Below are 24,908 nucleotides of genomic sequence, written 5' to 3'. Positions count from 1 at the left end.
GCATTGTTCAACTTTGAATCCCTCCTGAATGTTCCCAAGATGTTGTCACAGTGAGATCAGATTCCTGTAATAGTTAGTCCACTGAGATCTGGACCTTTTGAACTCTTTGTTGGAGCTGGGAATTTCAATTCAAGTGAATGAAGAATTGTGGAATAAAAAAATGCTGGTTGCAAATGAGAAGTTTGTTATGAGACCACATCTGGTTCACTGGTGTTGTTTGTGTAGGAAATCTCTTGTTATTTCCTGACCCAGTCTGTAAGTGACTCTGGATCCACACCATATGGTTAACTCGTAACGGTGTCCTCAATTCATGGACAAGATGTGCCAAACAATAGTGTGGATAGTGAATGCTGAGATTGCCGGCCACATCTGCATCCTGTGAACGATGACAAAAACACTGTTTCCAGTGATGCGGTCTCTCACCCATGTGTACACTTGGAAAACAGAAATAAAGACCCACAGAGCCCCTGTATTTTAGACAGTGGTTCATTACTACTGTCATATTTCTTGAAATGTGTAGTTTTGACTTCAAGGTACATGCAAGACATAAAAATGACAAAAATAAAAATAACATTGTGAGGTGAGTAATAAACTGTTAATAATGGACTGTTCAGGAATCTGGCAGCAGAGGAAAGGAAACGGTTCCTAAATCACCCAGTGTGTGTCTTCAGGCTCCTGTACCACAAGGTAGAAATGAGTAGAGGACATATCCTGGCTGGTGAGGGTCCTTGTTGATGGATGCTGGGGAGGGTTGAGTTGGACCGAGACTGGGGAATGGTGGGTGCGTGGAATGCGCTGCCAATGGAAGTGGATACTATAGGGTCTTTTAAGAGCCTCTTAGGTAGGTACATGGAGCTTAGAAAAATAGAGGGCTATGCAGAAACGAAATTCTAGGCAGTTTCTAGAGTAGGTTACATGGTCATTGCAAAGGGCCTGTAATGTACATTAGATTTCTTTGTTCTTAAGACCCTTCATTAGTCCTGATGAAGGGGTTCATTCCAAAAATTCAACTGCTTATTCCCCTTCATAGATGCTGCCTGACCTGTTGAGTTCCTCCAGCGGTTTGTGTGTGTTGCTGTGGATTTCCAGCACCCTGCAGAATCTCCTCATTGAATGTTGCTTCATTGTGACGTGTTGCTGTTGGGCCATACTAAATGCACCTAGCTGTATCATTCTCCGCTCAATAGGTTGAGTTACAACAGACTGGGAGAGAAACTGGCCACCAACATTCCTGATACATGATGTGCTGCTGTGTGATTGACTTTTCCCCAGTGTTTCCCTTTGTATTTATTTCTGTGCAATTTCATGACAACTCTACACACCTTATCTCCTTGGGTTGTTGTAACACTAAGAAGACCAGAGCGACTTCGAGTTTCGTTTGAAGAGTTTATCAACATAATATCATGGAGAGTCTGCTGCAGTCTCCACCGCCACCAGAACTCTGATTTTTAGGTTTTAACGAGCTCATATTTATACAGCAAGATAAATAACTTCAAGTAACTTTGTTTAACATCCCAGTCAGTACTTGATCAATCCTTTAAAAGACATGTCAATTATCTCTCAACACAAGTCTAATAGTCCTCTTTGTTCATTATCAGGACTCATAATTCACCCCCAGACACATCCTCCCTCCTGGTTCCAGGGGCCTAGTATCTTGTTTATTTGAGTTCCTGGTTCTGCGCTTATCATCCAAGGTTATTCTCAACCATTTGACCATGGTTTTAACCATTTCGACCACACCACGCCTTGGGTTCGGACAGCTACAGTCTTCGAGGATCAACTGCATTTGCTCAACAGCAGTGACCCTGAGCTTCTGGTTACCGTCCCATCTCACTGAAACGTGATCTCCCATATCAACACAAACCTAATCTTCCAAGAAGAAACATGGTTCTCCTGAGGGGCTGGGTCCTGTGGAACATCTCCACAAGCAAGAGAAGGGTGTATTGTCCAAAGAGGCGATGTGTGTAACTCTGGTCTTCCTACATGGAACGTGTATGCTTGATGGCACTACATCTGAATAGACCTGATAGCATGAATGTATAGACACTTGGAATGTAATAAAAACTATGAACTGTTTTTGTATTTTTATTTATTTTGAGATCCAGAGCATAAGAGGCCTTTTGAGCTGCACCACCCAGCTACTCTCCAATTTAACCCTGGCTTAATGATAGGACAATTTACAGTGACCAATTAACCTACTAACCGGTACAGTTAAAACCTGTAATTTCATGGGGTAGAAGTACAAAGTCTTTACAGAGGATGCCAGGATTGAACTTAGAACTCTAATGCCCTGAGCTGCAATTGCATTGCGCTAACCACTACACCGGTTTCTAAGGTTGTCATAGCCGGGGTGGTAGTGGGTATAAGCTCTGATTGGTGTGTGTCACCAACAGTCTCTGACAACCAAGACCAACTCCTGGCCTTCATGTGTGGCTTAGCTACTAGGCCCAGCGGAACTGTTTCTACTGACAAGAGAAGGGGCAAAGGCGGACCTTTTCCACCTCAAAACCAGTTGCTTCGGGCAGGTGGGGCACAGCAGCCCACCTAGGAGAAGGAAAACTCCGATTTTAAACCTCCGCTGCCTTGCAGCCGTACCCACCCATGGGAAAGGCTTCAGGAGTAAACCCCGAGGAAGAGCCGGGGTCCCTAAGGCTGTCTGATCAACACGTACAAAAGCTGGATGAACTCAGCAGGTCCAGCAGCATCCATTGACTGCTCATTTCAACGGATGCTGCCCAACCTGCTGAGTTCATCCAGCTTTTGTACGTGTTGATTTGACCACAGCATCTGCAGTGTACTTTGTGTAAGGCTGTTTGATGTTGTTTACAACTTCACTCTGGCAACTTCTGCGATGGCACTGGTGCCAAGCTGTATTGGCGCTTGCCTTTCCCTTGGCCTACGTCAATAACGGAGAGGGGGAACCCGCTGCATGGGCAACAGCTGGTTCTTCAAATCTTCCTGCCCAAGCTTGCCCCCTGGAGAGGACAGTCCACCAGAGGCACAAACCCATGATCCCCTGGGATCGACAGCTGCCTACTACTAACCACTACACTACTGTAAGAACAATTATTTTTAATGAATAAAATTGATTTCTTAAATTAAAACAAAACAGTTCTGCTCCGGTGAATGTTTATTGCATTTTCTGGTTTTCTTGAGAAAACTGCACTGTCAGATATAACCATATAACAATTACAGCACTGAAACAGGCCAACTCAGCCTTTCTAGTCCATGCTGAATGCTTACTCTCACCTAGTCCCACTGGCCCACACTCAGCCCATAACCCTCCATTCCTTTCCTGTCCATATACCTATCCAATTTTACTTTAAATGACAATACAGAACCTGCCTCTACCACTTCTACTGGAAGCTCGTTCCACGCAGCTACCACTCTCTAAAGAAATTCCCCCTCGTGTTACCCTTAAACTTTTGCCTCCTAACTCTCAGCTCATGTCCTCTTGTTTGAATCTCCCCTACTCTCAATGGAAAAAGCCTATCCACATCAACTCTATCCCCCTCATAATTTTAAATACCTTTATCAAGTCCCCTCTCAACTTTCTATGCTCCAAAGAATAAAGACCTAACTTGTTCAACCTTTCCCTGTAACTTCGGTGCTGAAACCCAGGTGAAATTCCAGTAAATTTAGTAAATACAGAGGCTAGAATTCCCCCCCCCCCCACTGTGCAGACAGGTCACCAGGGGAGGGGGGCATCTCTTGTTCAGAGATAGAGAAGCCCCCAATCTAACCCATGGGAGTCCACTGGCCCACAGCTTGGTGTCCAGTGTTAACCACAACAGCCTTGGCAACTCAGACCTCAAAGGATGCCAGTGAGATGTCATAGGCTGACTACACTATCCACAACTCCACCAGACTTTGGGGGAAACAGAGGAATGGCTAGCACGAGTTACAAAATCAGTTGTTGATGCCCTCAGGTTGGAGACTGCCTCATACCCCTAACCTTGTATTTCTTCTGAGACAACCCATGGCACGAAGTTTCCATTCTATATTCCTGGATTAATATTTTCTATATTAAGAGTTTGAGAAGAATTGGTATGTCACAAAATACTCTCACAAATTTCTACAGATGTACCGTGGAGAGCATTCTAACTGGATGCTTCACAGCCTGGTATGGAGGGGCCACTGCACAGGATTGGAAAAAGTTGGCAGCAAGTTGTAAACCCAGTCAGCTCCATATTGGGCACTACCCTCCCCAGTGTTGAGGACATCGTCAAAATGTGATGCCTCAAAAAAGTGGCACCCATCACATGCCCTCTACTCATTGCTACCATCAGGAAGGAGGGAGCCTGAAGACACTCACTCAACATTTCAGGAACAGCTTCTTCCCCTCTGCCATCAGATTTCTGAATGGACAATGAACCCATGTACTTTTGATCTCTTTTTACATTGTATTTAATTTTTAAAAATATATTTCTCATTGCAATTTATAGTTTTTTTTATTATGTATTGCACTATACTGCTGCCACAAAACAACACATTTCATGACGCATGTCAATGATATTCTAATTCAGACTGCTTCCTGGAATCTTCCTATTCTGTATGTGACAGCCGGGTGGGGGGGGGGGGGGATTAGAGCAGGGAGTGAGGGTGAATAAGGAAAAGATGAGAAGGGATGGAACAGAATTCAAACTGCAGGAGGAATTCAGTGGGTTGGGTAGTGGAGGAAGAGAAATAACGGTCCCTGTGTCAGAAGGGGTGGAAGGTAAGTGAGGGGGCAGGAAGGAGGGAGAGAGGGTAGGCATTAAAACCTGGATGTTCTTAGAGTTTACAGCCCAGAATCAGCAAGGACACCTCCCTGACCACCTACAATCAGGTGAGTCTCAGAAAGAAAGCACGAAGGTCTGAGACAACAAGTTCCTTCCTTTGGAATTCCCCACCCTGGGAGGTAAGAGGCTTCCTGGCTGTATCCATTGACAAAAGATGGACAGATTGGGATAAGGGGATGGAACGGGAGCAGATCATCAGTCTCGAACCACGGACCAGCTCTCCCATGTTTTGTTCTCTCAATACTAATACTCCACCTTCCATTTACTGTGAAAACCAGATTCTTGTTCAGATACACTGGTTTCTCTCTCTCTCACACACACACACACACACAGTTCAAACCCAACAACAACCTTAAACAAAGGTAGGAAAAGGGTCAGAACTTTACCCAGTGGCTCTTGAAAGTGTTTTTGTTGAGCAGAGGGCCAGGGAGGCTTGGAGCTGGAAATTTCCCAGCATTTCTGCACTGCTTGGCCCAGAAGGGCCATGGGTAATTTTCAGGGCCTGGCCTGGGTGAGAGCACTGGTCTCCTGTGGGGCCTCGGCAGCTGATTTTCGGAAACATCAACCTGACCTGAAGTGCTGAGGCACCTCCCTTTCCTGGGTGGGTTTCTAGTGGTGATGGTGCCTCATTGGGACGGAAGGGCCTGTTATCACACTGTATCATTAAATAATAAAACCCTACAGCCCTCTTCTTAATCCCATCACCTCTACTGGGGCATTGGCAGCTCGCCAGAGTCCTCTGTGCTGGGCCAATAGAAATTCGATCGGTCCCGGAGCTTCTGTTCTCACCACACGACTTCACATGTTGTCTAGGTGAAGATTCTTCCTCTCCCAGGGAAGAGGTCTCGGAGCTCCTGTTGGTTATTTCTGTAGCTCTGGGTTTTTACTCGCCCCATGGCCACCCCTCCTCCTTTCGCAACACGGCCTGGGACCATCCACAGAGTTCTGCAGCCCTCCCCAACTTAAAGATGACCAACATGTTCCCACCATCACTCTTTTGTCTGTCCATTGATCTGAATCCACAGCAGTGGATTTTCCCCAATACTGCAAGTCTTTGTGAGAATGGTTTTCCATTGATTCTGTTGTATTTGTTTGTTCTACTGTGAATGTCTGCAAGAAAATGTATCTCATGGAGACTTATGTACTTTAATAAATTCACATTGAACTTCATTCAAATAATATCTGATGACCCTGAGCTTGTGAATTGGCGAGACCAGAGGCCAAGGCCTAGTGTTCGTTACTTGGCATGTCCAAGGGTTGAAGCCTGGAAGTTGAGTCCCATTGGCAGGTGCTGCGTCTGTGAATCTGAGAAAGTTGAAGATCAATGTCTGCAGGCCTGGGTTCTTGTCCACTGAAGGACAAAGAAGACTGCCTGTCCTGGGGTTAAAGAGCTTGTGTGTGGATGGGAGGGAGGAATGGTGGTTTTTTTTGTTGCTTGTTGTGCTTGTGTTCTGCTGATGGTGGGAGTGGTAAGCGGCACAGGAATGTGTGGTGACACTGCCTCCAGCACATCCCTCAAGCATCCCAGTTTGAATGCAAACGGCCCATTTGACAGTACGTTTCAATGTACACATGATAAATAAACTTGAATATTAAAACTTTGATTTAATGTATTTTATTTGAAAGACAATGCAAAAATGACACTTTACTAAAGGTAACACTATCCCATTGACAAGTCCTATTTAAATATCATCTGTACACTTCACAATAACTGAATTCATAAGGTTAGCACAGGAACAGAAATTTACTAGTTAATATTAATAAAATTAGCAGTACTTTAAAAAATGGATCAAGTAGTAATACAGAAATGGGAAACTGGGGCTAATAGTTCTAGAAGTCAGAATAAATTAAAGTAACTTTTCATTCAAAATGAATATTGACAAAATTCAACAGTAAGAGGGAAAACTGAAGAGCTTAACAAGCCAGGCATGATGTAACGAATCGAAGAATGGTTCACAATAGGTGCCAAGGAGGCCATTTCCAGTCACTGCAATCACCTCACACCTCTCGGACTCTCATATTGTTGGTGGCGAAGTGCTGCCTACCCTGCATGAGCAGCCATGTTTGCTTAAGGCTGAACCACCAGTCAGCAGCACACTGACCTCTGAGCAGCTTGTTCACAGTCTCTTTCACCAGGGAACCTTTAACCAGTTGGATCAATTCTACTTCCCGTGAACAATGGAGAGCCTTAAAAACTCTAGCAGATGTACTGAGGACAGCATCCGGACTGGTCTGGTTTGGATGCACCCATGCACAAGATGGGAAAAGGCTGCTGAGGGTTGTAACCTCAGCCAGCTCCATCGTGGGCACAACCCTCCCCAGCATCAAAGACATCTTCAAAAGGTGATGCCTCAAAAGGGTGGCTCCATCATTAAGGACATGCCCTCTTCTCCTTGCTTCCATCAAGGTGGTGGTACAGGAGCATGAAGACACATTCAACATTTCAGGAACAGCTTCCTTCCTTCCACCATCAAACTCATGAATACTTGTTCACTGATTTATTTTTCAGATACTCTTGTTGTTATAGTAATTTTTAAGTACCGGTGCCACGAAACAACCAATTTCAAGACAGATGTCAGTGATAATAATCGATTCAGAGGAGTGTGCAGGGTGTCAGGCGCTAAAGTGGCCTAGCGCTGGGACTATGGCTTGCTGTGGGGATAGGATTGTCTGTGTGAGGATGGTCAAGAACATTGGAGCTGAAATCCCCTATCATGAAATATCCTATACAAACATCATGAGAGACAATTGCTGATACAGCATAAATGGAAATGAGAGGATGAGAGGACACTGCAAGGATTCATGGGCCTGAGTTATAGGGCAGATTGGGACTTTATTCCCTGGAAAGTAGGAGATTGAGGGGTCAGCTTGCTGCACCGTCTGTGAGGAATTTGCATGTTGTTCCTGTAATGGTGTGGGTTTCTCCCACATTCCAAAGACGCACGAGATGAGGAGGTATTTCTCTAGCCAGAGGATGGTGAATCTGTGGAATTTGTTGCCACAGACGGCTGTGGAGGCCAAGTCATTGGGTATGTTTAAAGCAGAGGTTGATAGATTCTTGGCGAGTCAGGGTGTGAAAGGTTACAGGGAGGGGAAAGCAGGAGAATGGGGTTGAGAGGGAAATAGGTCAGCCCTGATCAAATGGTGGAGCAGACTCAATGGCCTAATTCTGCTCCTGTGCCTTATTGTCTTTTGGAGTTAGGGTCACACTTTGTTGGTAAGTGCGTTGGCAATTGTGGGCTGTCCCTAGCACATCCTCGAACTGTGTTGGTTGTTGAAGCAACTAACACATTTCACTGTATGTTTTGGTATACATGTATCAAATAAAGCTGATCTAATCTTATAGAGGTGTATGAGGGGCACAGATAGAGTCTTTTTCCCAGGGAAGGAGAACTGAAAACTAGACAGCATAAGTTTAATATGAGAGGAGAAAGATTTATCAGAAACCTGTGGGGAAACCTTTGTGCAGAGGGTGCTGTGTATATGGAACGAGCTGCCTGGGGAAGTGGCTGAGGCAGATAGAATAACAACATTTATAAAATGTTTGGATAAGTACACAGAGGGATGGGGCAGTGGTGGTTGGCATCGCATCGAGCAGAAGGAAAACTCTGATCTCAAACCTCCACTGCCTTGTGGCCACACCTACCCATGGGAAAGGCTTCCGGAGTAAACCCGAGGTAAAATCCAGAGCTGGAGTCCCTGAATCAGTCCAGCTCCATTGAGTTGGATGCTGACTGCCAAACTGTACCCATCTGTGCTGTTCCTTTGGATCCATCAGCTGCATGGGCAGAGAGAAGCCTGCTACAGAGGCAACAGCTTGCTCTCTGTATCACACTGCCCTGGCCTGCTTATCACACAGACAGCTCGGATGTAACCTCTGTGGTCAACCCTGACCGATGGAGGGCCTTGAAACACAACTCTGAGGAACTTCACTCTGTGTGAGATTGGACTAAGCTAATGTGGATGCACTTTTAAACAGCAAATGGCTGGTGAATTAGCTGCGATGCAGCAGGGAATGCAGTTCAGGGGCAATGAGGCAATGCTCCTACTGATCAGTCAAGCCTGAGACCAGTCTTCCCAACAGGCCCGACCCCCATTCCTCTCCTTCTGCTTCTGTCTGCAGATCAGGGAGCCACACCAGCGAATAACTGAATTACTGAGGTACAGGAGCCTTAGGACCCACAGCACCAGGTTCAGGAACCATCAGGTTCTTTCAGGACTCTTCATCTCATGTTCTTGATAGTTGTATATTTCTTTTTTCCTTCTTTCTTTTTGAATTTGCAGTTTGTCTTTACACATTAGTTGTTTCTCTCTCCTGTTGGGTGCGGTCTTTCACTGATTCTATTGCATTTCTTGTATTTACTATGAGTGGCCACAAGAAAACAAAATTCGGGGATGTATATGGTTGTAAATGTACACTGACAATAAATTTACTTTGAACTTTTCATTAAGAATATGTAGATATCCGAATTGTTCAAGAGAGAAGGAGAATTGATCCAACCACCTGCTCATTATCACAGATCACTGCAGCCTGGCACAATATCTGCCACAGATGCTCGTACCACCAGGACCCGTGGAGGCACAACGTCTGTCATACAAACTGCACCCAGCCACAGGCAACGTACAATACTGACCCACCTAGCCCACAGACACAGGCCTGGACTCTAGCCCAACCTGTGCTGAGAAAGAGAGAGAGAGAAAGACAGAGAGAGTAGTGCACAACATGGGAAGAGAAAGAAAGAGGAGGTAGCATGTCAGCACAAGAGCAAGATAGGAATGATAGTGCAAGTGTGAATACGAGAGGGAGGGGCAGGGCCTGAGAGAGAGGCTTGGGTTGCACAATGGTAAAGAATGGCTCTGGATATCAGCTGATGAACTGGGAGACACAGTCTGCCTCTCCATTCTAAAAGCACTGAATGGGAACATTTACGTAGCTTAAGACCCATTGGTTCTTCGTTGTCAGGCCAGCGGACGGACAGATTTAGAGCTGGTGCTTGTCTGGCAGAGCAGTGAGCGACCACAGTGTGAGCACTGCCTTCATTCCTGTAAACACAACCCAAACGGGCAGCAGAGCACAACTGGAAAGTGGCCCCTCTGAGAACCATCCATCCTACCAACATTCTGAAAATAACAGGCTGCAAGGGACAGGTTGCAAAGGCAAGTTTGAAATGAGCTTATTTTACAAAGGATAAACACATGGTGCCAAAGGCAGCGGGCTCCAGGAAGAGTTCCGTGCCCACGTGATGAAAGACATCACTCACAAGCTCCACTTTGGGCCAAGGTTTGACATAGGACAAAACATATGTAACAAGACCACAAATACTTCAAAAAAAAGTTATTCAGTACTCCTATCGAAGGGATATGTTGCTGCAGTCTGTAAATCGTGTTGGCACATCTCAAACACAAAGCCAAGGCAGCAGAATGACATTCAAGGTCTGTGGGAAAAGCTTTGATACTCTTTATACACTTCTGAATCAGACTGTTGGCAAACATGCAGACTTCAACCTTCCTCAAACAAACCGGAAGCAGCTTTTAAGGCGTTCAGATTCTTAACCTATACAGTATAGTGATTTAAAAATATAGAATATAGTTTTCCAACAATCTTGATATCAGTAATGCTGATATTTTATTTAAATTCCTCCCTATACAATCGAGGAATTATCTTGCAGTTAAAGAGATATAAATTTTATACACATTGTAAAGGGGAGTCAGTCCCCACTGACAAACTTGCCAGAAGAATTGGAGTTACTCCTAATGATATTATTTTAAAATCATCCATTTCATAATTAAAAATAACATTGGAAACTCATTACCATGTAATCTGTAGGCATTTATTTGGGAGAACACTGGCTTCAGTGTCTAGCGTCTGCCCACTGGCTTCCGTGTCTAGCGTCTGCCCACTGGCTTCAACACCCAGTGGTCACCCTATCTGTCTCCAGTGCTCAGTGAGCGCCCACCTAGCCTCAGGTCTAGCTGTCACTCTGTGGCCCCAGTGTCCAGTAGTCTGGCCCATGTCCAGTGGTCACACTCTCTGGCCCCAGTGCATAGTGGATTCTCTCCAACCCTAGTGTCCGTTGGCAATCCTGCTGACTGTGATATCCAACCACCCAGGGCCCAGTATCCATTGGTCAACCGGGCTGGCCCAGTGTCCACTTTCTCTGTCGCCTTGTCCAGTTCGGTCCCAGTGTCCAGCCACGCTGGCCTCAAGTACAGTGTCTCCTTTTCTGCTCCCACACAATCTCAATTAATTTCCTTCAATCAATGAAAGGACCAAGTCCCCATTTGAAAAGGAAGGCAAGCAGCCAGTTGTGCCCAGTGTCAGAGCCTCACCTGCTGCAGGGCTGTCGGTGCCAGAACAGGTCTACGCTCTTTGTGAGCGAGACCATGCGGTGAATATTGAAAAGACATTGGTCAGGATGGGCGATTGTGTTCCAGTTAAATCGTCCTCACATTCTGACGAGGTTTCTAGCCCAGGACACTTTTCTCTTTCTCTCCTCACCCACAGACTCCGAGGCAGATGGAAGCCACCCAGCTGAGCCCTGTGCGGGGGTGGCATAGGTTGGCCCACAGTCTCAAAGCCAAGGCCAGCAGCGAATTCCATCAGTGGCTTAGGATGACATAAATTTAGACAAACAGCTTACAGAACACTGATTTTTCTGGCGTTGATGTGCTGGGACTGGCCTTCTTCCTGACGACAATCAGTTTAAACAGAAATACATATCAACTGTAATCCAGATAAACATATGCATAAATGCACTGAGTTAAAAACCAAAACGGAAGCAATGGCTAGTGCTTTAACGATTAAAAAATTAAGTCGAGCTCCAAATGTGCCATTCTGTAAATGTTATTCTTCACTCTTTAGTGTCCAGAAATATTCTCACCCCATCCCACCGATTAGATTCTGTCTGTCCTGAATGTGTCTTCGATCGATGGGTCGGCCAGAATAAGGTCAGGGTCAGTGAGCATGCTCAGTCCATCCAGGCTCAGCGGCTCCATCTTCAGCTCATCATCCAACTGGAACTGGCTATCGGCGTCAAAGGTCGACTCTGGGACTCCAGAGAGAGCACTGCTGATGTCCTTGGACAAGCTTGGCAGAGAGTCCCCTAGGATGAAACAGGCTCAGAATGAAATAACATCTACTTTAACCAATTTTTACAGGAGCATTGAGAGTGCCCTGACCAGCTGTATGATCGTCTGGTATGGGAATTGCAAGGCATCTGACTGCAAGACCCTACAAAGGATTGGGAGGAATGCTGAGAGGATCATTGGGGTCTCTCTTTCACCAATTAGACACATTTATCAGGAGCACTGTGAGTGTAGGGCCCTTAGCATTCTCAATGATTCCTCCCATCCATCCAATAATCTCCTACCATTAGGCAGGAGATACCTTGGCATTAGGACAAGGACTGTTAGGATGGGAAACAGCTTCTTCCCCAAGACATAAGACCACTGAACTCCCAGCCACCATCCAGGTCTCCTCACATATAAAGAGCCAGCAGTGTTATATTTAAAACTTGCATCGTATATGCACCTTACTATTTGTTAATTTATTTGTGGTAATATTACCTTGTATTATGTGAGTTACATACACGTACTGCATTTTGGTTTGATCTATTTATTCTTTGAGGTACAGTGCAGTATAGGTTCTTCTGGCCCTTTGAGCCCTCTTACCCAGCGATCCCCGAATTTAACTCGCCAACCGGAGTGGACTGTGGGAGGGAAGTGGAAATCCATGCCATCATAGAGAGAATGTACAAACTCCTTCCAGGCAGTGGTGGACACCTTGTCTCTATTCACTGTGTACAGTTGAATGACAATAAGCTTGAACTGGACATCATCTGGAACATCCCCACTTCTCATTACTACTATCAGAGAGGAGATACAGGAGCCTGAAGACCCACGAGCAACACTTCAGGAACTGTTTCTTTCCCTCAGCCATCAGATTTCTGAATAGACCATGAACCCACGAATACACTATTTTACTCTCTTTCTACAATATTCATTTTTGAAATATTGCAATTTATAGCAATTTTTATGTATTGCGCTGCGTTGTAAACACAAAACAACACATTTCACGACATACAGTATGTCAGTGATGAAAAACCTAATTCTAATGTCCGGGGTCTCTGTGTGCTGGGCTGCGGATGTCATCATAATTGCTTTACAGCACCAGACTGGGGTTCAATTCCCACTGCTGTCTGTAAGGAGTTTGTACGTTCTCCCCACGGCCCACAGTCCAAAGACGCGCTGGTCGGTGGGTTAACTGGTCACATGGGTATAATTGGATGGTTAGGGCTTATTAATGTATTGTATCTCTAAATTAAAATAAAAAATAATACACCCAATTCTGACTTTGATCCTGATCTCCCTTCATGCATCACTCTTATCAAACCTGACCCCTAGCAGAAGATACAGGTCACTTTTGGACACCCTTGACCTCAGCCAGGACAGCACTGGCGAGAGGACGTGTTACATGCAATGTTCATGGCCCAGGCCATTTGGTCCCTCTGCTCTATGCTGCTGCTTTTTGAGTCTCCATCTGTCTCCATCCTTCTTTCCCGTTTGGGCAGCGCAGTGGGGAGAACCGCTGTCTATAGCTCCAAGAGCCTGACCTTGAGCGCTGCCTATGTGGAGTTTGCATGTTCTCTGTGATCATGAGGGGCTCCAATGTGCCAAAAGCCCTCTTTATGACCCTATCTACCTGTGATGCCACTTCCATATATTCCCAGATCTCTATGTTCCAACGCACTCCTCGGTGCCTTACTGGGCTGACTGTATGAGTCCCACCCTGGTTTGTACATAGCTCACACTTTAAAGTGCAACATCCTGCTACAAACTGTGATAACCTTCCTCGTGTGGGCTGGTAGGTTGAGGGGCAGCTGTAAATGGTCTCTAGTGTGTGAGGGGCAGATTCTGGAAGGATGTTAGAGGGGATGTGGAGAATATGTGGTACGATTGAAGGATAGGTACTCAATATTCAGAACGTAGGACCCGTTTCTCAGAGCAGCACGGTTCAGTGCAACACCATGACGTGCCAGTAATGCAGGTTCAATTCCCACTGCTGTCTGTAAGGAGTTTATACGTTTTCCCTGTGACTGCGTGGGTTTCCTCCGGTTTCCTCCACATTCCAAAAAGACATATGGGTTAGTAGGTTAATTGGGCGATGTGGGCCAGAAGGGCCTGTTACTGCACTGTATCTTTAAATACACTGATTGAACCTGACACCTGCTTCGGGCTGCTCACCTGTTAGCACGATGTTGGGGATGTTTCCAGTGCAGGTGGAGTATTGAAAGTTGGGTTTCAGCTGCGGCAACTGTTCCTGCAGATTTCCATGACTCCCGGTTGAGCCCCCTATGGTGGCCTGGGAAAAGTGAAGGCTGGAGCCCAGATTGTAGAGGCTGCTGCTACTGCTTATCGGCAAGCCACTGGGCAGCCGTTCCAACATGTTGAATTGATTCAGCTGGGGGGGGTGAAGGGAAACAGAGTCATAAAGCACTAAAGTACCAAAACAGGCCCTTTGGCCCACCTAGTCTGTACTGAACTGATATTCTGGCTAGTCCCATCGACCTGCACCAGGATCATAACACTCAATGCACCTCCCATCCACACACTTATCCAAACTTCTCGTAAATGCTGAGATCAAACCTGCATCCACTATTTCTTCTGGCAGCTCATTACACACTTCTACCACCCTCTGAGTGAAGAAGCTTCCCCTTAAACATTAACCTCTGACCTCTACTTCTAGTCTCACCCAACCTCAGTAGAAAAAGCCTGCTTGCATTGACCCTGTGTGTGTCCCTACATGCTCCTACACCCCAGGGAATAAAATCCTAAACTAGTCAACCTTTCCCTAATACTCAAGTCCTGGCCACATCTTGGTAAATTTTCTCTGCACTCTTTCAGTCTTATATGTTTCCTTTGGGTAGGTGACCAGAACTGCACATGATACTCTGAGTTAGGCTTCACCAACATAACATTTCAACTCCTGTACTCACTACTGTGATTTATGAAGGCTCTCTTTACCATCCTATCTACCTGTAACACCACTATCTAGGAACTATGGATCTGTATTCCCAGATCCCTCTGTTCTACAGTACTCCTCAGTGCCCCACCACTCATAGTGTGAATCTTACCCTGGTGAAGGGAAGACCACATTCTACACTGAAACTTCAGAAAGATTAACACCAACAGATGGGCAGATGTAAACACACAGGAGCATTACTGGTACTGGTGAGGATGACGAATGAAGAACAACAAGCTGACTTCACACAGTGATCACTCAGAAACACCACTGTGCAAAACGATTAGCATACCATAACCCGATCATACTCTGATATCCCCAGACAGCTGCCGATCTCCATAGGTCTGCTGATGGCAAACCGCCATACCTGGTGTGACAGAGGCTTGGACTGACTGGCCAGCAACTGCTGCTCAAAGTACGCATCACTGAAGAAATTGTCCACGGTGTCATTCTGTCAAATGAGACACAGGGGGTAAAGTGAAGGATCAGCATCAAACCCATAGGTAATATTCAACCGGTCCACTGCATTCTTCACATTGTCTCGCTTTATGTAGGAACGTTGGGCGAACTGATTGCTAGCAATGTGAAATACTTAATCAAAGTTAAATCTACCTGGTTATCTACTGTGGCTGCCATGTAGCGTGATACTTTCACAGCTCAGGGCACCAGAGCTCCGCGTTCAACTCTAACTTCATCTGTAGCGTCTGTACAGAACACCCCCCCGTGAGTACAAGGATTTCCTCACTTAGTATGCTAATTGGTCATTGCAAATGGTCCCATGACTTGACTAAGGTTAATTGGGGTAATGGCGGGGTGAGGGTAAACTCCCACTACCTACCTATTAAATGCTCCCAATGGTCTGCGTCTCAAAATAGCCTCTGACAACCACCTCCAGCTCCTGGTCTTCACGTGTAGCTTAGCTACTAAGCCTGGTGAAACCTTTTCTACTGACAGGAGAAGGGCCAAAGGCAGGTTACCGGCGCCTTAAGACCAGCTGCTTTGGGCAGATGGGGCTTGTCAGCCATGGTTGACAAGGAGAGAGAAAACTCTGATCTCAAACCTTTGCTGCCTTGTGGCTATACCCACTAAAGGGGAAGGCTTTGGGAGTAAAACCTGAGGAAAAATCCAGAGCTGGAGTTCCTAAGGGGGTCCTACGTTGAGTTCAACACTGACTGGTAATTCCTGTGACACCGCTCATGCCAAACTGTATCGGTCTCCTGTTTCTTTGGATTCATCAGCTGCGTGGAGAGGGGGAGCCTGCTGCTCTCCATGTTGTACTGCCCTGGCTCGCCCTTCTTGTAGGCAGCTAGGACGCTAGGACAGCAATAACCAGATCACAAAAGCCAATGGAATAAAAGAGCTTAATAGCTAGATAATATGTGAACACTTACATTGGGAGAGTGTAGCTGCGGCGGCAATGGTTGAGGGAGCTGATGAACAGGAGAGATCGATGACTGCCGCTGTGTTTGCTGCATTAGCTGCTGGGCCTGCTGCATGGACTGGAGGTGCAGGTAGTGCGGATAAGGTGGCAGATGTTCCATCGCCATATTGCTGGTATCCAAGGCAACCCCCTGCAAAAACAAGCCCAGAGTTACACCGTGTGCTGAGGATTCTTCCCTCCGGAGCTGGGACACCAGCCTTTTAATCTCTGCCCCTCCTTCAACCACCTGGGTGCCACTTGAAGAGAGATCCACGTTTCCACAGATTTATTTCCAACCTCGGCAGGGGTGATACGGCAGTGAAGCTGTTTGCGTAACGCTTGGCAGCGCCAACAACCCGGGTTCAGTTCCCGCTGCTGTCTGAAAGGAGTTTGTATGTTGCCCGTGACGTTCCACCGGCTGCTCTGATTTCCTCCCACATTCCAAATACACGTTTACATAGATTGCAGGAAAAACTGGTTTCCTCCGCACAAACAAACGCAGGTTCAAATTTATTCAGGATCAGGTTCGGATTAGTGTATCACATGTGCATGAAAAAATAAAGGATGTGCTGGGTGTCACCACACTTTCCACTGCCAACAAAACATGCCCACAATGCTTGGCAGAACAAGACAGGTGACAAAACAAACCCCTTTCCTCCCTCACATCCACCAAACAAGGCAGATTAGACATTAACCTGTCACATAAACCACGATACCAAGTTGACGAGCTGCCCCACAGTAATCCCCGCAGGAAGCCAGCTGTGAATCTCTGGAAATCTCTTCTCAATAAAAGGCCTGGATAGAGTGGAGATGGAGAGGACAGTCCCTACAGTGGCAGCGTCTAGGACCAGCCTCAGAATGTCCCTTTAGAACAGAGATGAGAAGGATTTTATTTTTAGCAGGAAGGTGGTGAAATTGTGGAATTCTCTGCCACAGATGCTGTGGAGACCAGGCTGCTGGAATATTTAAAACAGAGGTGATAGGTTCTTAATTATTAAGGGCATCAAAGGTTACAGGGAGAAGGCAGGAGAATGGGGTTAGGAGGGAAAATAAATCAGCCACGATCAAATGGCAGAGTAGCCCAATGGCCTAATTGTGCTCTGATGTCTTATGGTCTTATGCAGTACATTCAAGGGACTTTTGCACAAAAGAAATTGTGAGATCAGGGTCTTGGTGAAGTAAATGAGGCAGACTCCATCTTGCTGACAACTGGAGAATCTCTGAAACCTGCACACACTCCTATTTCTGAGTGTCTTACTAAAAGTGGCCATGCCAACTCACATCTAACAGGCTTTGAACGGAACTCACTCAGCCCACCTTATGTGAGACATGGCATTGTTACACTGGGACTGTGCAGCTTGTCGACAAAGTACAACCCACACCGAAGAGGGGTTATACTCACTTGTGCAATGGACGACAGCGTCGGCGACATTGTTGGTGAGAACTGCTTGTTCAGAGACCTCCGAGAGTCCATCCCAGGTGAGAGGGTCAGGGGACTGACTGGTGTCTGCCGTCGGCGGGGCGAGCTGTTCAGCGTGGTTGGGATGGACGGGTTGCTTAGCGACGGCCGTAGAGAGGACTGGATAGGGGTATTGCCAAGGGAGTGGTTGCTCAAAGGAGAGGGCACCATGGAATTGTTGAGTGAAGCTTGTATGGATGGGTTACTCAGCGAGCTGTGCAAAGAGGATGACAGACCTAGGCATGGACAGAAAACGCACAGAGCATTTAACATTCAACTTCGATAAGGACTGCAGTTTCAATATACATTTCCACAGCATCTCTACATCACTACGTTTTTACATAGGATCATTTGCAAAGATAGCACTGGGCCACAGCTGGAGATGGCAAAACACCTGGTTAAGGGGTGAGATTACAAGCAGAACGAGGTCAAGAGACCAAATCCACACTACTTGTTACTGTGAAGAACCTGACAGGTTTGACTGTGTGGGACGAGTGTGTGAATCCCATTCAGGGCTCAGACTGGACGGGCACATTCAATTGTGGTGATGTTCAACCATGATAGTCACATAGCACTATGGTACAGAAACAAGCCCTCCAGCTCGACTAGTCCATGTCGAACTGTTAATCTGTCTAGTCCCATCAACTTGCACCTGGATCATCGCCCTCCATACCCCTCCCATCCACGTACCTATCCAAACTTCTCTTAAATGCTGAAGTTGAACCTGCATCCACCATTCCACTGGCAGCTCGTTCCACACTCTCACATTCCTGAGTGAAGTTGTTCCCTCTCATGTTCCCCTTAAATATTTTACTTTTCACCCTTAACCTACGACCTCTAGTTCCAGCCTCACCCAACCTAAGGGAAGATGCCCCTCATAATTTTGTATAGCACTATCAGATCTCTGAGTTTGCTCCCTCACCTTGGGAACTGCTGATTCCCAGGTGTGTCATGGTGGCCGCCAGGTTGCCGGTGCTGCTGCCGCCACTGATGTTGGGGAAGGAGCCATCCTCGGGGTCCAGGGGAGTCGGAAGAGGCGATGGGAAGTGCAGATTCGTGAGGTCGGGCAGAGAGCCTCCCGTGTTCAATGACCCTTGAAAATGTGACAACCCGGCATTCTGATCCGGCGAAGGATAGATACTGAGAAACAGGAAACAAAAAATGTTTAGTTCAAAACAGAACGTTGGAAGTATGAGATCTGAATTACTGATTCAGCAAAGTGTCCATATAACAGACAATCCTATTGTCCATACAGCAAGATCCAGGGGCACACAGAGTTCACCATATCAGATAGAACTGGTGATGTAGCAGAGCGCAACTCATTGTGATTTTTGAAGAGTTTGATAACACAGCAACCATTTATTTATTATTTAAAGATTCAGCACAGTAGCAGGCCTTCCAATGAGCCCGCACTGCCCAATTAACCAACTAACCCATAGGTCTTTGGCACATCAGAGGAAACCTGGCCACCTGGAGAAAACTCATACGGTCACGGGGAGAACGTACAAACTCATTGCAGACAGCGGTAGGAACCGAACCCCAATCTTACAGGCTGGCACTCTAAAGTGATTGCACTAACTGCTATGCTGCCTGAATTAAATAAAATAAGAATGAACATAATTAGAACAAAAATACAAGTCTATTATAGAGCAAAGCAGTTAAAATGGACATAGTGTGGGTGCCAAGACAGTGTAGCTTTTAGTGTAACACTCTTCCAACTCGGGGATTGGAGTTCGGAAGTTCAGTCCTGGCGTCCTCTGTAAGGAGCCCCGTGGAATGTATTGATTTTCCCATGGTGATCTGGTTTCCTCCCACAGGTCCGGAGATATATGGGGTTGGTTAATTAGTCATTGTAAATTGTCCCGTGATTAGGTTAGTGTTAAAATTGGGGTTGTCAGAAGGCCAGAATGACCTACTCAGCATTGCATCTCTAAATAAGAAAACAAACAAATAATAACTAAATACTGAGGTAGTAATTAGTGTTGTGTAAGTGGGTTCAAGAACTGAATGGTTGAAGGGAATTAAGTAGTGGGGGGGTCACTTAGAGAGGGAATTCCAGAATAGCTGAGGACACCACTGCCATTAGAGAAGATTAAATTTGAAATGTACAGGAGATGAGGAATAGAGTTCAGAAATTTTAAGCAGATACGGAGTGGAGGGACCACACAGATGCGAAGTGGTAAGACAACTGAAAAAACTGCTGTAAGTGTGGGTCCTTCCCTGTATGGGAGCCAAGTGTGGGTCAGTGGGAATGGAGAGCAGGGTGGAATGTGGTCAGGAAAGTGTTGGGACAGGCAGACTGGGGGAAGAGGACGTACAGTCATGCGATGGAAGGAGATCAGGGTGTGGATTACACGGCTCCCCGTGGATAGAAGTGGACAGACCACTCACATGAGAAAATCTGCGGATGCTGGAAATCCAAAGCAACACACACACACATGATGCCGGAGGAACTCGGGTCAGGCAGCATCTATGCAGAAGAGTAAACGGTCGACGTTTGGGCCGAGACTCTTCCTCAGGAAGTGGACAGGGAATGGGTTTGGAACACACTCATCCCCATGTTGTTTCAACCACACCTTAGAGCTGAGTCACCTCATGGTAGTCCGTGCAATCGCTTTACAGCGTGCATGAAAGATACATGCACGCTGTAAGGAGTTTGAACGTTCTGCTCATGACCACCTGGGTTTCCTCACAGGCACTTCGATTTCCTCCCACCTACGGGTTAGGGTTCGTGAGTTGTGGGCATGGTATGTTGGTGCCAGACGCATGGCGACACATGGGCTGCCCCTGGCAGCTCCTCAGACCCTGTTGGTCACAGACACAAATGATGCATTTCACTGTATGCTCAGACACACATATGACAAATAAAGCTAATATTTAAAGCTAACTTTGTCTTGCAGTGAAGTGACCATTTTATTTTGTAATGCACTAACCACTTCCACGGTCATCATCAACTGACTGGATCAGAGGGCACAACAAGAGAACGAATCGACTCACCTGATACCAGGGACTTCACAGGACTTGGGACGTAATAACGATTGAACCTGAGGAAAACAAAAAGCGAAAAGGTAAAATCTCTGTGTGCCCTAAGTTTGCCTGAGCAACTTGGCCAGCTTGACGTTTCAGCAGCAATGGATAAGAAGCCAACATCTGCACAGGGTAAGTTCTGAACACGTTGCTTTCCAGCAGAGTTTAGCCAACCAATACAAGAAACACTTTAGATCCTTGATGAAGTCTCACCATGTCTCCCTCGAAATATTCTTTAGTATATTACTGGAGGGAATTCAAGTGGTTTGTAAGGGAAGGAGAGCTCCCAGATATGTGCACACCTACACAGGCACAGACATGTGTGTGTGTACAGACACACACACACACACACACGTATTTTGTATCTGCACAAAGAAGCTCTCCTCTGTCAGACCCTGAGCTCCAACTGTCCATCATTTCACTTTCAGGCAGCTGTAAACTCTTTAAAATTTAACATTTGATTCAACTGCTTAAGATACAAATGAAGAGTCATCTGTCCAAACACTTCCGGCACCTTCATGTGATTCCGAATTCCTACAAAGCTGGAGTTCTAACATCAAAACACAACCAACATCTCCATTAAAGAACACCAAGTGTGGCCAATACATCTATTAGCTACCACAACACGGCCAGCACACCCATCAGACAACATCAGAGTGCTGGAACCACAACACAGCCAACACATCCATCAGCCAACATCAGAGTGCTGGGACCACAACACGGCCAACACATCCTTTAGCCAGAATCCCTGAGAGATGCTACCACAACACGGCCAGCATACCCATCAGACAACATCAGAGTGCTGGGACCACAACACAGCCAACACACCCATCAGACAACATCAGAGTACTGGGACCACAACACGGCCAACACACCCATCAGACAACATCAGAGTACTGGGACCACAACACAGCCAACACACCCATCAGACAACATCAGAGTACTGGGACCACAACACAGCCAACACACCCATCAGACAACATCAGAGTACTGGGACCACAACACGGCCAGCACACCCATCAGCCAACATCAGAGTGCTGGGACCACAACACAGCCAACACACCCATCAGACAACATCAGAGTACTGGGACCACAACACAACCAGCACACCCATCAGCCAACATCAGAGTGCTGGGACCACAACACGGCCAACACATCCTTTAGCCAGAATCCCTGAGAGATGTTACCACAACACTGCCAACACAGCCATCAGACAACATCAGAGTGCTGGGACCACAACACAGCCAACACACCCATCAGCCAACATCAGAGTGCTGGGACCACAACACGGCCAACACATCCTTTAGCCAGAATCCCTGAGAGATGCTACCACAACACAGCCAGCATCAGAGTGCCTGGACCACAACACAGCCAACACACCCATCAGACAACGCCAACACACCCATCAGACAACATCAGAGTGCTGGGACCACAACACGGCCAACACATCCTTTAGCCAGAATCCCTGAGAGATGCTACCACAACACAGCCAGCATACCCATCAGACAACATCAGAGTGCTGGGACCACAACACAGCCAACACACCCATCAGACAACATCAGAGTGCTGGGACCACAACACAGCCAACACACCCATCAGACAACATCAGAGTGCTGGGACCACAACACGGCCAACACATCCTTTAGCCAGAATCCCTGAGAGATGCTACCACAACACAGCCAGCATACCCATCAGCCAACATCAGAGAGCTGGGACCACAACACGGCCAACACATCCTTTAGCCAGAATCCCTGAGAGATGCTACCACAACACGGCCAGCACACCCATCAGACAACATCAGAGTGCTGGGACCACAATACAGCCAGCACACCCATCAGCCAACATCAGAGTGCTGGGACCACAACACGGCCAGCACACCCATCAGTCAACATCAGAGTGCTGGAACCACAAACACAGCCAGCACACCCATCAGCCAACATCAGAGTGCTGGAACCACAACACAGCCAGCACACCCATCAGCCAACATCAGAGTGCTGGGACCACAACACGGCCAGCACACCCATCAGTCAACATCAGAGTGCTGGAACCACAACACAGCCAGCACACCCATCAGCCAACATCAGAGTGCTGGGACCACAACACGGCCAGCACACCCATCAGCCAACATCAGAGTGCTGGGACCACAACACAGCCAGCACACCCATCAGCCAACATCAGAGTACTGGGACCACAACACGGCCAACACATCCATTAGCCAGAATCCCTGAGAGATGCTACCACAACACAGCCAGCATACCCATCAGACAACATCAGAGTGCTGGGACCACAACACAGCCAACATATCGATTAGCCAGAATCCCTGAGAGATGCTACCACAACACAGCCAGCACACCCATCAGCCAACATCAGAGTGGTGGGACCACAACACAGCCAACATATCCATCAGCCAACATCAGAGTGCTGGGACCACAACACAGCCAGCACACCCATCAGCCAACATCAGAGTGCTGGGACCACAACACAGCCAGCACACCCATCAGACAACATCAGAGTGCTGGGACCACAACACAGCCAACATATCCATTAGCCAGAATCCCTGAGAGATGCTACCACAACACGGCCAGCACACCCATCAGCCAACATCAGAGTGCTGGGACCACAACACAGCCAGCACACCCATCAGCCAACATCAGAGTGCTGGGACCACAACACGGCCAGCACACCCATCAGTCCACATCAGAGTGCTGGGACCACAACACGGCCAGCACACCCATCAGCCAACATCAGAGTGCTGGGACCACAACACGGCCAGCACACCCATCAGCCAACATCAGAGTGCTGGGACCACAACACGGCCTACTCATCCTTTAGCCAGAATCCCTGAGAGATGCTACCACAACACAGCCAGCACACCCATCAGCCAACATCAGAGTGCTGGGACCACAACACGGCCAGCACACCCATCAGTCAACATCAGAGTGCTGGAACCACAACACAGCCAGCACACCCATCAGCCAACATCAGAGTGCTGGGACCACAACACGGCCAGCACACCCATCAGCCAACATCAGAGTGCTGGGACCACAACACGGCCAGCACACCCATCAGTCAACATCAGAGTGCTGGGACCACAACACAGCCAGCACACCCATCAGCCAACATCAGAGTACTGGGACCACAACACAGCCAGCACACCCATCAGCCAACATCAGAGTACTGGGACCACAACACGGCCAACACATCCTTTAGCCCGAATCCCTGAGAGATGCTACCACAACACGGCCAGCACACCCATCAGACAACATCAGAGTGCTGGGACCACAACACGGCCAGCACACCCATCAGTCAACATCAGAGTGCTGGGACCACAACACAGCCAGCACACCCATCAGCCAACATCAGAGTACTGGGACCACAACACAGCCAGCACACCCATCAGCCAACATCAGAGTACTGGGACCACAACACGGCCAACACATCCTTTAGCCCGAATCCCTGAGAGATGCTACCACAACACGGCCAGCACACCCATCAGACAACATCAGAGTGCTGGGACCACAACACGGCCAACACATCCTTTAGCCGAGTCCCCGCGTGCTGGCTCCACAACACAGCCAACACATCCTTTAGCCAATGGCTGAGTGTTGGCATCATAACACAGCAAAAGCACCCATTAGCCATTGGCCCCAGGTGCTGTCAGCACAAAACAGCAACACATCCATTAGCCAACACCCTGAGTACTGCCACCATAACACAGACAACACATCCACCAATGAACAACAATTCCTTGGGTGACATCTTCCAGCTAGCCAATCTCTTCCATTATTTCACTTTTTCTTCTTATTCTTTTTGTCTTGATTGCGTTTCAGTTGCTGTTGGAGCCTGTGATGTGCTGTTTGGAGCTTGATCGAATAATCTCGCGCTCTGCTGTCCCCGGATATAATGACCAGAGAAGGGGTGCAAGGCCAGGATCGACTCCATTTTGATGCACAAAGGTAAATGCGGAGGAGGTCAGCCGTCGCTCTCCATAGAGGCCAGGGGTAGATGGTGGTTAGCACGTTGGCAATATTCACAAGACTGCCTGTCTGTGGCATGTCAGTCACTCTTCATGGAATTCTGAGTTCAAGTGGTTGCACTCAGTTCTGACAGGAGGATGCTTTCAAAATTCTAACATTTATGTGATTATCGGACAGCAGTTTATATTGCTCTCCTTCAGTTTTCTGTGTTTTTGTTCTTGAA

General features: G+C 47.2%; 1 protein-coding gene across 3 annotated transcripts in view; it reads right to left on the bottom strand.

The window, feature by feature from the left end:
* Positions 1 to 6,380: 6,380 nt before the first annotated feature.
* Positions 6,381 to 24,908, bottom strand: part of crtc3 (CREB regulated transcription coactivator 3) — a 112,253-nt gene continuing 93,725 nt past the window's right edge. For all 3 annotated transcript variants that reach the window (XM_073024764.1, XM_073024765.1, XM_073024766.1), the window contains 7 exons: positions 20,679 to 20,725; positions 18,604 to 18,821; positions 17,625 to 17,917; positions 16,194 to 16,373; positions 15,170 to 15,253; positions 14,025 to 14,241; positions 6,381 to 11,884 (listed from right to left, as the gene is read on the bottom strand). In XM_073024764.1, the coding sequence (XP_072880865.1) occupies positions 11,676 to 11,884; positions 14,025 to 14,241; positions 15,170 to 15,253; positions 16,194 to 16,373; positions 17,625 to 17,917; positions 18,604 to 18,821; positions 20,679 to 20,725 (1,248 nt within the window). In that variant the 3' untranslated portion in view covers positions 6,381 to 11,675. The remainder of the gene's footprint in view (positions 11,885 to 14,024; positions 14,242 to 15,169; positions 15,254 to 16,193; positions 16,374 to 17,624; positions 17,918 to 18,603; positions 18,822 to 20,678; positions 20,726 to 24,908) is intronic.

The sequence above is a fragment of the Hemitrygon akajei genome, chromosome 21 (genome assembly GCF_048418815.1).
Source record: "Hemitrygon akajei chromosome 21, sHemAka1.3, whole genome shotgun sequence".
In the NCBI taxonomy this organism is placed as follows: domain Eukaryota; kingdom Metazoa; phylum Chordata; class Chondrichthyes; order Myliobatiformes; family Dasyatidae; genus Hemitrygon; species Hemitrygon akajei.
This window is presented reverse-complemented; position numbering and strand designations above follow the sequence as displayed.